The sequence below is a fragment of the Ostrea edulis genome, chromosome 8 (genome assembly GCF_947568905.1).
Source record: "Ostrea edulis chromosome 8, xbOstEdul1.1, whole genome shotgun sequence".
Lineage (NCBI taxonomy): Eukaryota > Metazoa > Mollusca > Bivalvia > Ostreida > Ostreidae > Ostrea > Ostrea edulis.
In genome coordinates, this window is record NC_079171.1 from 29,556,552 (window position 1) to 29,572,671 (window position 16,120).

Here is a 16,120-nt window from a genome sequence, read left to right on the forward strand (position 1 = left end):
GACTTCCAGGGGCTTCACCTCCCTCAAGTACTTAGTGTAAAAATTGCAAAGCATATCCCATCAATTTATCTAATTATTCCCTTTTCTGCATGTCAACATTTTTTAAAGATGGCATTAGGACAACTTAAGACTTGCTTGAAGGTATGATATTGTAAATTTTTCAGTCTCCCACCCACCCATCCCCTACCCCCTCCAAAAGAAATACAAGCGTCATCTTATTCCGAGTTTCCTATGACCCATCTAATGCCAAAATATCCAATGGAAACCGACTGCGTTGAGGTGGCAGGGGACAGTTTATTTGGTTCTGAAACATGTGGATAGGGGGTATACATCAAAGTCAGATTATGACAGACTAATGAAAAATCATATTTCCCTTTTATGTCAATACTTGTATTTCATATTAGTGTAGTTAATAAATTATGACCCTAAATTACATGTAATCTATAAATACTGGTGCTGGTGCACAAAACATGCTCTGAGCAGGTTCCCCATTTTTGCTTTGATTTTCTCTCATTTGGGCTAATCCGCACCACCCCCACACCATCACAGTACCAAACATGGGGCTGTAGACACGTTGCACAATCAAGAACCCTATCTTCCCTTCTCAAAAATCTACCTCTCATATGGGGCCATCCACCTTCCCTCACAGCTACAGACCTTTTGCTGGACCCTGCATGTTTTCACCGGAATTTCTTCAGCAACTGACAGCGTGTCTTAGTTTCGTATTTCCACCCATCTATATGCTAGGAATCATGGTGACACCTACATGTTGTATATCAACATTTTTATTCAGCACTCAACTACATTTGACATGTATCCTAAAATTATTGTATACATTTTTACACATGTAATGTCACTTCAAATATGGGGTATTTCCATTTTTTGAAAAGGTTGACAGGGCCTATAGTGCGAAACTGTCCCCTGCTACCTGATATCAATTAAAACGATCCAACGAATCATCAACATTTCGGTTGAGCATCACTGAAGAGACATTATTTGTCGAAATGCACATCTGGTGCATCAAAATTGGTACCGTATAAGTTTTACATCTGATGACGTCCTTCTTAATTTTGCCGATATAAACTTACTACTGTCAAGCAAGTTTGTTGAACACCCCACCGCCTTTCAAATTCAACCTGTAAATTATCTAATGCATATTTCTCCAATTTTGATAAGAAAACATTTTTGATGGGTTTATTTTGTACTTAGCGGGCCAGACATAAGCGTGTATTTTAACAGGTTTACAAAGTCTCAACCCCCTTTCCAAACTAAACCTTTAGGTTAGTTATCGCGCTGTGGTACAATACACATTACATATCGAACGACCCTAAACTTTCTACACAACCACCATCAGAGTCGTTAGAACCAATTAACAAGTCACAGGATCTGATATTTTACTACAAATGTCATACAAACCACCGTGTACAACGCCACATTTGGGGGTGCGGAATAGTGACCCTAAGGGACACGGAATTCGAAGCGTGTTTTACTAGACAAGTTGACATATTTACTTTGGTTACAGCTATAAAGATAAAACTAGTTTTATATCAACATACAACGGAAGACAGTGATGTACCACAATGCAGTTCGTGCTAGAAATAGGTGAATATTCGGCAATCACACCGATACATAAATATGATAGATATTTGGTGAAATTCAATTATTCTACCACTCCATATAATATAACTAAGCTTTCTGCACAGAACGCTGTAGCAGATACTTCCACGATTTCCGAAATTCCACGTGAGGTTGTACACAATTCAAACGGCGCTTCCCTGATCCACGTACAATCCGGAAACAACAATCTGTCCCGATTCTCATTTTATGAGAACAGCATAGTTAAGGAGGAGATGACTCCAAAGGGAGGTAATGATGTGCATGTCCTGACCAAATATAGCACGATAAAATAATTGTTTGTAGTTTCTGGTTTCAGAGGATTGTTGTTAGTAAATAAAATTTTCCTCATAATTTGGCGTTCTAGGTTCTCCGCATACACAATTCACGTCCTAAGAAATGGAGACGATTATTTTCCCTTAAAAAAATAACTATGCACAAAAACCTTATAGATTTTATTAAGCATAACATATGCCGTTTGATTGTAGATTTTTAAAAAATACATTTGATTTCTCTTTAGTATCATATTATGATATCAAGGGCGATAAATCAGGACGTGAACTCACAATAGTAAATGTATGCTGATCTATCTTGCCTCAAGGTTGAAATTGAATATCAGTTGATTAGATAAATGAATACTAATAATAACGATGATGAAATGAATATGGCACAACATTGGTACATGTATATAAAAATAATTCATAATTCAATGTACAGTATCGTTGTGTCGACAGTTGTGTGTGTTATTCTAAGTCTCGGATGGAACGAGGGCTAGAGAGACATTGAAACGATTAATGCGTGCATGTATATTTCTAAATTCTACAAATGGTGGTTGTGCACGGAAAAATGAGGCTTTGATTTGATTGGTGAAAGACAGGTTCACTGGGAATGTTGAACCATGCACACATCAAGCTTTTAATACGGTACAATGCCCACAACAGAATACAAAACTGGTATACATTCATACTTTAAAAAAAAATTCTTTTAGGCAACCTTTTAGTCAACAATAAATGAAAAACGATATTTTCAAAAGTTTTCTTTTGAAAATTTGAACTTGTATTTCATGCACGTGTTTTTTATCATCTTTCCCAGCTGTGGGGCTCCGCAGAAAAAGACCTTTACTTTTCCTTTCTTTTCGTCTACAATTTTCTGGAAAATCTGAAAAAAGAAAATGATGTGAATCAAAAACATGTTCACAACCCAGTGATAGACGACTTTTGTGAATGCAGAATATACTTCTACACATATTCAGTCGTTTTATTTGCCAGTAACGGATAATTTTATTTTCAAATATTCTAGAAAAATGTGGGAACAGACTTAAAAGCCTCGCATTTGGTGATTCTAATATAACGAGGAACCAGCTACCTGTGGATAGCGTTTTGTACTTCCGCTCGATCAATACCAGTCTACTAAGGCACAATGTATTTCCGTTCTGATTTCACACTCAGTACGGATAAACAATATTTGAATGAATATTTATGCTTTGGTGATATTTCTTTGCACATGGACAAAACAAAATAATTTCAGTTTCCAATGAAGTTTTTGAGAGATTGGAATGACGTTTGATGCTAGTTCTCAGGGCGGATTGATCGGGTAAGAATATACGACCATGGTGTCACAAAACTGTATCGATAGTTTAGAGAGGGGGACTAGCTCTTTGTTGTGCCGTTGACCTGTGACCCCATGACTCCAAAATCTATAGATCTTTTTTCTTTTATGGTCAACTACTTTTGTATAACATATCGAACTAATGTAAAAAAAAAAAAATACAAATAAAAAAACCCCCAGCTTTTCAACTCATTGTCTCACAATGTAAGAATAGTGAAGTTAGAGATACAAGGTGTTATAATAAGACATTTGACCTCATGGCTTCAAAATAATACAGCTGTTTTTAATGGTCAACTATATTTGTACGAAATAAGATACAAAAGCGTTATCTTGAAAACAATTCAAGATACCATGTGGAAAGAATGAAAATGATCACGGACAGACAGACGAACGGACAGATAAAAATCCTTTGGCGTCTTTAGTTAATCAACAACTGCCATTGTATAAAATATGAAATGTCGTTATTGAAAACTTTCCAACTTATCGTGTCATAATAAAAGTATAGTAAAGTTACAGATTGAAAGAGTGTTGTGGTCTTGGTTCTTGACCTCATGATCAAAACATGTACTGTTACCTTTGTTTAATGGACAGCTACCTTTTTTTAAGCATCAAAAGCCTTATATTGTAAACTATTTATGATACTTCACCACAACGAAAATAATGAACTAACGGACAGGCGGTCAATGTGATTTCAATAGTGTTTCCCCATTTTCAATACAGGGCCCTGATTAACAGGTGAATTTCTTTTATGGTTAACTTCTATATAAAATTTGAAATTGCTATGACGAAAACTGTTTCAATTAATTATTTATATCACGATAGACATACAAAACACATACAGACAGACAGACAGAGCGTTATGACCCCATTTTCTCTCATTCTAAAGTACTTCTGTACAAAAAAAGGAACGTTACGGTGAAAACTGTCTTATCATGTCAGAACAATAGTGTTGAAGGACAGACGGACGGACCGACATTGCGATTACTGTAACGTTCTCGCATTTCATGCGTGATTTTACATATGTAAAAGTGCAAACAGATTCACGCTTCAGTTTTCAAAGCGAGATGGTCGGCGTGCAAATTAATTCTATATAATCACGTGATCCGTGACACTCAGTTTGCTATACCATGTGATCAGCGACACTTACCATTCTCTACCCAGAGTTCCGTTCGCTACTCGCACTAAGTGAACCTTTGCGTAACGCGCCCTCTGGTGAGAGAATGAATGTTTACCTGATTCCAGTTAGGTCGTCCAGCTTGTGTTCGTGTTTGTAGTCCTGTTATCAAGTCCTTGTTGTCTTTCTGATGTATTAGATCCAGGGCAATTTGTAAACCAATGCCTTTCATGTCTGTTTTGCCCTGCGCCGCGGTCATGTACATGTGCATGGCTATCACTTTTTCCGGTTCTTTATCTCCGTCATATGCGACACCTATCTGCTCGGTTTCTATGTGGTCTAGTATTCCAACAAACCATTCAAAAGCCTTCTGGTCGCGATTTATCCATATGAAGTCAACCTTTATAAAGAAATTTATTTGAATATTTACATTTACTGATATATTGTCAATCATAATTCATCGTAATCAATATATACATGTATGTATTCTAATTAGGAAGTCCTTGTAATTCAATATTCATATATCCTAGTATAGAAACTAATTGTTATTCAATATTTTAATATTTTATTATAGAAACTCATTGTTATTCATTTATTCAATATTCACATTTTCTAATATAGAAATTCATTGTTATTTAATGTTCATACATTTATATTTTCATACAAGAACTCACTGTAACTCAATAACATATTCTCATATAGGAACTCAAAGAGGCTTGCATTGTATGGACAATTATTCGATGATATAAATAGATTAATATTTTTATTTTACAAAATCTAAACTTAAATAATAAATGTCACCCATTTAAAAAATCACCCCTCGCTTGTGTTATCTGTATACACGTAACAGCAAGATAAATGTACAACCACCTCAGGAACAAAGCAATGATCTTATGACGAGTTATCGTTCTTTAACCTGTTTTCCTATTCGTGAAACTATCTTAACAGCTGAATCTGGTAACTATTGATTGAACCGAACGATTGGTGTTTTCTGATTGGCATTTTCTACAGTAAAGAGAAAGTTGAAAGAAAAATTCACTGAATATCATTTTGTTAAGTGAATATACTATTGAGGAGCGCCGTACCTTTCTCAGTTTCATTGAATGATCTGAGATAGGACCATAGAAACTGTGTTGACAACACGGACAGGTTCGTTTGGATTCTTTGTAACGATACATCACGCTCTGCAAGATGGATGCCATGGGCGTGACGCCGATCCCAGCACCAATCAGTACGGCGTGCTCAGTCTCGAAGATTTCCCTGGTAGCGGTCCCGTAGGGCCCATCTATGTGACACTAAAGAGAAATGTTATGGACGACTCATTATGTGATGAAAACTTTCTTAGAGCAGTTTAGAGTTTAGCGATATGATCAGGCTTTATAACAATCTGTCAAGTAACTTCATTTCTCGAGAATCAAACGGAAAATTTTTCGCGTATGTTTACTTTTCGCCATTTTGTGAAGATATTGGCTGTCTCGTGAATATAAAAGTGATTAAAAAATCTATTTACATTTTACAGCTCTTGTGATTTTACAGACCTTGATACGGACTCTCTTGTTCTTCATTGACACTCTCCGCTCACGCTCGAATTCCTTCTGTCAAATTAATTAATTATTTTTTAATTAATACTACATTATGTGTAATACCACAATTGTGTACAATCATATAAATTCGTATAAAACTCGGGGTAAGAAATATCTCATATTTCCAACCGTATTTTCTATTACCAACGAAATTCTGTTCACCTTGCATATTTACAAAATTAGTAAAGTGTGTATTTCAAACATGATCTGAAATTTGTGTTTTGAGTACAAAATACTATTGAAACCTTCTTTTCGATGCGTTTTATGTTATTTAATGAATTCATAAGAGATTATGAAGTCCATACAACTAAATAAAAGAACAGATTACCCAGACAGAATTAGTGATTTTGCAGTAAAAGTATGATTAAGCGAGTGAATAATTCTACAGGAAGTAACACGTGATCAAAGACTGAGTAATTTAAAGTCAGTTACACGTGATTACAGAGTGAGTAATTTTACAAGTTGTAACACGTGATTACAGAGCGAGTAATTTTACAGTAAGTAACACGTGATTAAAGAGTGAGTAATTTTACAAGTTGTAACACGTGATTACAGAGTGAGTAATTTTACAAGTTGTAACACGTGATTACAGAGCGAGTAATTTTACAGTAAGTAACACGTGATTACAAAGCGAGTAATTTTACAAGTTGTAACACGTGATTACAGACTGAGCAATTTTACAATCAGTAACACGTGATTACGGAATAAGTAATTTACAGTCAGTAATACGTAAGTAAAGTATGATAACACAGAGGAAGTAATTTTACAGTAAGTAAAACATGGAAAAACAGAATGGGTGGTTCTACAGTAGGTACATGTAGCACGTGATTACAGAGTGGGTGGTTCTACAGTAAATAAAGCATGATTACAGAGTGAGTAATTTTACAGTACTTAAAACATACAGAATGAGTAATTTCACGGTAAAGAAAAGATACTTACACAATGAGTAATTTTCCAGTAAGTCATGAATGGTTATATAAAGTAATTTTACAGCAAGTTAAGCATGGTAATATAGAGTGATTAATATTACAATGAGTTAGGTATGGTTACACACTTGTATAGAGTAATTGTCCAGTAAGCTTAGTATGGTTGTACAGAGTAATTGTCCAGTAAGCTTAGTATGGTTGTACAGAGTAATTGTCCAGTAAGGTAAGTATGGTTGTACAGAGTAATTGTCCAGTAAGTTAAGTATGGTTATACAGAGTAATTGTCCAGTAAGCTAATTATGGTTATACAGAGTAATTGTCCAGTAAGGTAAGTATGGTTATACAGAGTAATTGTCCAGTAAGCTTAGTATGGTTGTACAGAGTAATTGTCCAGTAAGCTTAGTATGGTTAAACAGAGTAATTGTCCAGTAAGCTTAGTATGGTTATATAGAGTAATTGTCCAGTAAGCTAAGTATGGTTATACAGAGTAATTTTCCAGTAAGCTAATTATGGTTATACAGATTAATTGTCCAGTAAGCTAAGTATGGTTGTACAGAGTAATTGTCCAGTAAGCTAATTATGGTTATACAGAGTAATTTTCCAGTAAGCTAAGTATGGTTGTACAGAGTAATTTCCCCAGTAAGGTAAGTATGGTTATACAGAGTGATTAATATTACAGTGAGTAAATTGAAACAAATGATACATACCTGACTCTTTTCTAAATACTGTGAACCTTTCCTCCCTGAGATTTTACCTGAAGCTGAAAATAGGCATATACATCTCATATATTGATCTCTGTAGACAGAAAGATCATTTTCACATCGTTAAGGTGAGTTTAGTTTTACCCTATATTCTTGAAAGCTCTTTCTATTAACAAAATTGCAGTTAGCATGAGTTAAAACAACTTGTTACTTTCTATCAAAACAATCTTAATAATGCTTAATAAATTGCACTAGGTATAGTACTACATCTATTAAATGAAATAATCCTAGAAACCGGAAGAAAAACCAGAATTTAAAAAAATGAAAAAGTTGAAGTACATTTGTACATGTACCCAAACCTAACACTTATATCTACTAAACCATAAACCAGTATCTACAAACCAATGCCCAATCGTTAACACCGTAGATAGATGGGTATATGGATGATAGAGAAGAAAGAAAAACCCATTTAATGTGAAAAAATAAATATTTCATAGAAAATTTTAAAAAAATCCAATCCACCATATGAATTCTAGTAACCAAGTTTATAGCTACTGCTAAAGTGATAATGGAAATCCATGTGGATATATTTCAAATGAGTTAAAATTTTGCTTAAATGATCATAAGACTGAGAAATGCGTTCATTGGATACTCTATACAATACGCATGCGTGGTTGTGCTTGAAATACTTATCTACTGAAAAGCTACAAAACAGGATTCCGGAGATTAAGACAATGTTGTTAGTTAGTGTTTTTTTAGAATTCGTTGTGAGTCACATGAAAGGAAATAAAGACTATCAGACTGAAACAAAAAGATGTCAATCGCACGAGAAGACAATGTACAATATTCTGTTACAATAAACTTGCATTGCATCTTTGATAAAATTTAACAAAGTTTTACAAAAGGAAATAAGATGAAGACCACAAAAAAAACAATTCTGAAAAAATTCTTCATCTGCATCATTAAGATGAGTGGAAGTTGTATTCTACGCCAAAATCGCTCTCTCTCTCTCTCTCTCTCTCTCTCTCTCCGGTATACTAATGAAGTACATAATTATCACCGTGCTATTGTTATTCCATTTTAATACCGTACAATATACACCAATACGGGTACATTTACAGTATTTTTCGTGCAATAATAATCTTCATTCGCTATGATAAACACCGCATGTGTACATGCACTTTTCTAGTCTGATTCAACATTTTAGTGAGATACGTTCAGTGTGTCTCTTTCATAATGCGACATATTAGGTATAATCTTTTCGGGGTTTACTTTCTGTTGTGGGCTGAATACGTGAAATCAACTTCGAAATGGGAATGTAAAACATGATTACAAAACAGATTTTGAAAAACCCCATAAAAACGGATTTCTTTAGGGAAAATTGAAATACATGTATATCCAAAAACGAAATCAAAGCTGTTTACGGTGTATGGCTTTCGTTTATAGTTAGGATGATAGAAAGCACACTCACGATTGTGCCACCACCGCCAAAATGTGAACACCGCGAATATAAATACTAAACGATACCCCTTCTCCTTCATATATCTGTGGATTACTACATTAGATACAGCACACAACACTGGGATGAGCCACGTACCTCTGAAATTGAGTAATTTAGGGGAGATTGTAGAACGTCGCTTCTGTAGGACTACTTCCGGCTTACCCAGATTCACCGGATCTAACGCTGAGAAATACTCATAGAGCATGTTCGTCCAGTGCCCCGCCGACCTCACGTGCAGCCAAATATGACCTTTGAAAGGGAAAAACAATTTGATTACGATAGTGCATAAAATACATATTCAAATCGAACATTTATCATCCGGCAGCGCTACGGCCGTGGCCTCGTTTGCCAACAACAAAATAAATCTTATTTAACTTTAAATTTGCCTTCATTGTCTAATATAATAAATTACATCGTTATTCGTATATGAGTGAGATATTCTCGACAGGGCGTTAAACAAACGAAATAAAATAGGGCAAGTTTGCTTTCAAAAGGGAGGTCATGAAACACTGTGCTTACTCCCGAGAAATATGGGCTATCATTTGTGAATACCCCTACATTTTCCTTCTACATACAAACACAGAGGAAAATACTAAAACACGCAACACAACTAACAGAGAGACAGACATGGAAGAGAGAGAGAGAGAGAGAGAGAGAGAGAGAGAGAGAGAGAGAAGATGAGGGATGGACGAGAGAGAGATGGACGAGAGAGAGAGAGAGAGATGAGATGGACGAGAGAGAGAGAGAGAGAGAGAGAGAGAGAGAGAGAGAGAGAGAGAGAGAGAGAGAGATGGACGAGAGAGAGATAGATAGGAAGAGAAAGAGAAAGAGAATATCTAAACATGTATATATATATGCTAATGGATATATCAATAATATGCACGTTAGTTATATCTTTGTGCCTTTATAAGAATGAAGCTGTTAGGGCTGGGACGATTCAGGGTTAGCTCGATTCGGTTCGGTTTCGATTCAGAACAGCACGGTTCGGTTATTTTCGATTCGGTTCATGTTAGGTCCATTTTATCTAATGACACCACAAAAATTAACAATTTTAATGAGTAGCATATTTGATTTGATTTTATTCAAGTTATATAACTATATGTCGTCATTTGTAAAGATCATATCTATTCATAATGACATTTTATAACTTTGATAGAAAAAAGAAAACTGACAGTCTATCAAAATTTGTTATATCAATATGCCACATAAGTTTTGGATTATTAAACAAATCTATAGTGAATCTAAAATGTATATGATATTGCTTTCATTGATATGCAAAAATTCAATAATTCTATGAATTGAGAGTCTTTGAAAATCTCTCCTTTATTGATTTACTTCTCTCATATTAACTGTCAAATCTGTTTCATTACCTACGATGTTGATTTCATTCCACCACTGACAGAAATGTTATATGTCATGTAAAGATAAACTGCAATGATCTTACGGACCATATTCTGTTGGTATATGAGTGGTGAAAATGCTAACTCTCAACACAGTAGTGATTTAAATCTCAGTTGCATAAAAATCCACATGTTTTCAACAGCACTCGGACGCCATATTTGGAATTTGTAATCGGTGCATCGAATCGAATGGTATGAATCGCGGTGCACCGAAATTTTCGGTGCACCGCACAGCCCTAGAAGCTGTGTAGACAGGTTCATGATAGTGACATTATCTACCTGTAGAGACAGGTTCCCGATAGTGACATTATCTACCTGTAGAGACAGGTTCCCGATAGTGACATTATCTACCTGTAGAGACAGGTTCCCGATAGTGACATTATCTACCTGTAGAGACAGGATCACGATAGTGACATTATCTACCTGTAGAGACAGGTTCCCGATACTGACATTATCTACCTGTAGAGACAGGATCACGATAGTGACATTATCTACCTGTAGAAACAGGTTCCCGATAGTGACATTATCTACCTGTAGAGACAGGTTCACGATACTGACATTATCTACCTGTAGAGACAGGTTCCCGATAGTGACATTATCTACCTGTAGAGACAGGTTCCCGATACTGACATTATCTACCTGTAGAGACAGGTTCCCGATAGTGACATTATCTACCTGTAGAGACAGGTTCCCAATAGTGACATTATCTACCTGTAGAGACAGGTTCATGATAGTGACATTATCTACCTGTAGAGACAGGTTCACGATAGTGACATTATCTACCTGTAGAGACAGGTTCACGATAGTGACATTATCTACCTTTCATTTCTGGGGCGCTGCTGATGGTGAATGGATGCCACTCATTGGCAGCAATAACCGGGATCTGTATAAATATGTAGTCCCCGGGTTGATACACAAAGTTGTCTGGTCTTGATATCACTAGATGACAAACCTGCAATTGAAATAAAACAATCAATTACCTATCATATCAGACCACTGAAAAATTGTTGAGCGTGGTGGAAAATATAAATCAATCAATCAATATCATACTACGATGTAAAACACCCGCGTGTGAACCCCCCCCCCCCTCCCCACACGATTTTGTAGATTATTTCTATGTATTGTATGCTTACCCCTGGTGGTAGAAAATTTACTTCCGTTTTGATATAACTTACCCCTGATGGTAGAAGATTGACTTCAGTTATGTGAGTATTTCCATACCGCGCCCTCTTCATGAGTTTAGATCGGAATATTTTCTCAAAAACGAATATAACGCCAGGCGCAATAAAGAACATCCAGAAAATTGGACCATGAAGAATAAGTAGAATCCAAAACGGGATGTACAGCATGTGAGTCCAGTAAAACACCTGTAAAGGTAGGAATCAAGGTAAACGTAAATAAAACGCATGTAAAGGTGAGAATCAAAATAAACATGAGTAAAACACCTGTAAAGGAGAGAATCAAGGTAAACGTAAATAAAACACCTGAAAAGGAGGACATCAAGGTAAACGTAAATAAAACACATGTAAAGGTGAGAATCAAGGTAACGGTTAATGAACACAGGGTAAAAAGGTAGCAATCAAGGTAAACGTAAATAAACACCTGAAAAGGCGGGAATAAATGTAAGCTTGAAACACCTGTAAAGGTAAGAATCAAAGTAACTGTATATAAAACATCTGGAAAGGTAGGAATCAATTTAAATTTAAGTAAAACACCTGACAAGATAAGAATTATTGTAACCGTAAAAAACACCTGTCAAGGTAGGAAACGAGATAAACATAAGCTTTTTGAAGAAGTTTATCAAACTAATAACGCGACCTGTGCTCTAAGCTTTGATGCTGTTGTGGGATTCATTTTCGCTAAACACTGTCTGTCATCATTAATCTTTTACGGGACTGAAATTACGAAAATTTACCCGAAGAAAGCTAAAGACAATTCATAATGGACCAATTTATTTTTCAATTTGTTAAGGAGAAATGTGACGTGGATCAACTATAAAAGAAAAAGTGTTCCCAAAGCTTGGAAGTGAAAATATTTGAAATTCTTAAATTGAATTAATTTTTAATTGCTTATGGTCATGTTTGTATAAAGTAATCAAAATCGACACACACTACCTTCGCAACTTGATAGAAAGTGAGATACCTGAAAATGACCGCTTCGTCTGACGAACGGAAGTGAACAAATCACAATAGTGATCAGAATGATGAAGATCGGCCATCCCGTGATATAGGCGGATGCTGCCACCCATCCCACTCCGGCTTTCGTAGTAAAAAGGATATCCACTGTGGTCAAGTTTTTCTCAGGGGTCGCGAATTCAGTGTACACTGAAGCAAGAAAAATGTTTCACATCATAAAAACAGCATGGAATCAATAGATAAGATAGAGATAAAATACGATTATAAAAAAAAAAAAAACTTGTGCCGTAAATCGGCGTTTTTAAATAATCACATTCTTTTCCAGAGAGCTACAGGTCTGTAACTACCTCAGGGATAGTTTTGCATACAAAACGACAGAAAATGTTATGTGCTGGTGTTCTTTTTGTGGTAAGTTCGCGAAAATATAATTTGAAAAAGTGCAATCAAATCCAGTCATATTATTATGTAAAAAAAAAATAATTGCTCGCTTGGAGTGTAAGATTTGGATTAACAATACTGTAGATGGGCGAACCTGGGTTTCATTACCGTGTCTGGATTTATTGTAATTAAACCCGGTATTAATAATCACGTTCAGGGAATCTTGAGAGGGAGGAAGGTGGGAGTGATTCGATCCGAAAAACCCTATGTATCCCTAAAATTGCGTATCCACGACCACATTTTTTGAGGTATAGATAAATAATACACGCACAGTTGTACTTACGGGCGTTTCCAACATGAGCTAGCGTATGAATAATCCCAAAGAATGCGATCATACCGCCCACCATTTTGTGGAACTGTATGTTTTGATCCAGTGGTAATACGTTAGCCAGCGGGGTAGCCCTTAAGTAGGTCAGACACTTCCTCAGCATCAGCACCAGGATAAACATACAGTTAAAGTTGAGATTCATTCCGCCAATCCGGGCAACTGAAAGCGGAAACGGAAGTGTATCAGTAAACCAGTATATACACGGGCGGATCCAGGAATTGCAGTTAGGGGGGGGGGGGCAAGTTTATGAGGCATGGGGTCTGGGGCCTCCTTGAGGCCCCCAGTGGGTCCTGGGTTTTATAGATTTTATAGGGTGAAATGTCCTAAGTAGACATTTTAACTATTTTCTGTCATTTTTAATAAGATGAAATTAATAAAATGACGCAAATTTTAAAGGGCTTTGTGAAGAAATGTAAGTTCTTCCAATAAATGTAATTCAAAAAGAAGATTTTGTCATTTATTTCTCCGAGAGTGGAAGAAATTATTGCTTCTTTTATCGTTTACATTTTTCTAAACAAGAGACCACGATTTACCTTAATTTTGAAAATTTTAGGGGAAGCTGCGCCCCCTTAAATCCGCCACTGATATATCAACCCATATTTACATTGAATTTTAATAAACGTAGATTTCAGTATCAAGACCGGATATAGCATACATAATTACAGAACCATGTCGCGCGTTGTTTCTATCAATGCCTTTGTAGCATCTTTTGCAAACATACATGCACTAACCAGGACGATCCTAGTGATTGTACAACAAAGTTAAAAATAAATTATTTCAACAAGAAAGTTAATGAAGAATCATGATGATGTTGTAATCAGAAAGTTTCAGAATTTACTCAAGTGGGACATTACTTTTAAAAGCATAGTAAAAAAATTCTATATAAAACGTGCCATAAAATACAAAATCTTACAAAGCACAAGGTAACAATCTTTACGCATGCGCAGACTCTTGCGTCACTGAGAGCCGTGAGGGGGTCTTACCTATGACAAATGCATTGGACTCCCTGTATTTGTACACCGTGTAAGCCGTTAAAGCTGCATTGATCAGGATGTACAGGACCAGAAAGATCACCTTCCTCAGGTTATTTCTGATGTATTTCCAGGTAAATCTGTGTGTCCACCCCTTGGCATTTTTCTTGCTGGCGGCAGGCGGCTTTAGCCATTGAGCTGCACTGTGGATTAAATCCATGATATTCGTTACTTAACCTTCTATCAATGCATGCGTAGTTTTGAAATTTAAACTATTTTGGGATTGCTTGACATAAATGAAGAAACATAAATTTCATGGCTGAGTGTGTATCACCTTATGACTAATTATGTATCATCTGATAGATCAGTAAGTATCACGTGATGATTAAATATGTATCACCTGATGAATAAGTGTGTATAACGTGATGATTAAGTGTGTATCACATGATGATTAAGTATGTATCACGTGGTGATTATAGTATGATTGATTGTATCTTGTTTAACGTCTCACTCGAGAATGTTTCACGCATATGGAGACCGGTGAAACGCTTCAAAAGGCGCTTACGCCATTGAGCAGTAAGGGTTCTTTAGCGTGCCCCACCTACTGTGATACGGGTCATCTGTTTTTAAAGGTCATCTCCAAGGACCCGTGACATTCACACCTGATGCCAAGCGTTTGACGATGGAACTGTCACTACCTGTTTTAACGACTAAGTTTTGTCGCGGCCGGGATTCGAACCCTGTCCTTCCGCATGCGAACGCTCTAATCTCTAAACTAAAGGCGATCACATCATGATTAAGTATTTATCACGTGATGGTTAAATGTGTATTATGTGATGGTTAAGTATGTATCACGTGATGATTAAGTTTGTATCACGTGATGGTTAAGCGTGTATTATGTGATGGTCAAGTGTGTATCACGTGATTATTAAGTGTGTATCACGTGATGATTAAGTGTGTATCATGATTAAGTGTGTATCACGTGATGGTTAAGTGTGTATCACATGGTGATTAAGTATGTATCACGTGATGGTTAAGTGTGTATTACGTGATGGTACACTGTGCCTCACCTGATGGTTAAATTTTCAATGACTCCTGGATGTTTTTCCAACTCCGCCTTCAGTTCCTCAAACGCTATTTCACCGCTTTTATCTTCATCCGCGGCATCAAATAGTACGTCCGTTAAATTGTCCAGATTGTCCTCTCCTAGCGAAAGAGAACTCTCCTCCATGCAAGATCGTAGAACAGTTTTGAGCTCATCACGATCGATTGAGCCCGAACCTACCCCAGAAAAAATAGACAGGCAATGATACATGTACTAATGATGTGTTACGTCATTATAGACACAAAAAATCTTTGTACTGGTGTTGGTGAAAAATAAACTGAAATATCTGATAATATGCAGAAATATTTCTAGGAAAAAAAATAGTGCAAGTGGATACACTTCTATTTTATTCTCCATTGTATTGGGGGGTGGGGGTGTTAGTGACCCCTAACGTTTAATTTATTAAATGAAAATTACAATGCTCATTTTTTAAAACCAATTTAAGACTCTATAAAAATCCGAAATTCGCTACCCTCGAAATAAAATCTATAGGTATTATATACGAGTAATATGATTAAAACTAACCGTCGACATCATACACGTCAAACAGGAATTTGAGTTTCTGCGCAGGCGTGCCTTTTGTCAGCATCCGAAGTCCATCCATAAGCTCTCCGCACTCAATGCTCCCACTTTTATCCGTATCAAATAAACAGAAGAAACGTTCGGCAAAAAAGGACTGAATAAGATAAATATATA

At 36.1% G+C, this 16,120-nt stretch overlaps 1 protein-coding gene across 5 annotated transcripts in view; it reads right to left on the reverse strand.

Moving 5' to 3' along the window:
• Window positions 1-2,054: 2,054 nt before the first annotated feature.
• Window positions 2,055-16,120, reverse strand: part of LOC125661192 (NADPH oxidase 5-like) — a 45,021-nt gene continuing 30,955 nt past the window's right edge. For 4 of the 5 annotated variants that reach the window (XM_048893121.2, XM_048893120.2, XM_048893117.2 and 1 more), the window contains 13 exons: window positions 15,950-16,100; window positions 15,390-15,600; window positions 14,332-14,522; window positions 13,304-13,507; window positions 12,590-12,771; window positions 11,623-11,814; window positions 11,267-11,399; window positions 9,144-9,296; window positions 7,553-7,605; window positions 5,875-5,931; window positions 5,422-5,631; window positions 4,455-4,736; window positions 2,055-2,772 (listed from right to left, as the gene is read on the reverse strand). In XM_048893121.2, coding sequence (XP_048749078.2) covers window positions 2,641-2,772; window positions 4,455-4,736; window positions 5,422-5,631; window positions 5,875-5,931; window positions 7,553-7,605; window positions 9,144-9,296; window positions 11,267-11,399; window positions 11,623-11,814; window positions 12,590-12,771; window positions 13,304-13,507; window positions 14,332-14,522; window positions 15,390-15,600; window positions 15,950-16,100 — 2,151 coding nt within the window. In that variant the 3' untranslated portion in view covers window positions 2,055-2,640. The remainder of the gene's footprint in view (window positions 2,773-4,454; window positions 4,737-5,421; window positions 5,632-5,874; window positions 5,932-7,552; window positions 7,606-9,143; window positions 9,297-11,266; window positions 11,400-11,622; window positions 11,815-12,589; window positions 12,772-13,303; window positions 13,508-14,331; window positions 14,523-15,389; window positions 15,601-15,949; window positions 16,101-16,120) is intronic. The other variant, XM_056147332.1, reaches the window with a different exon arrangement.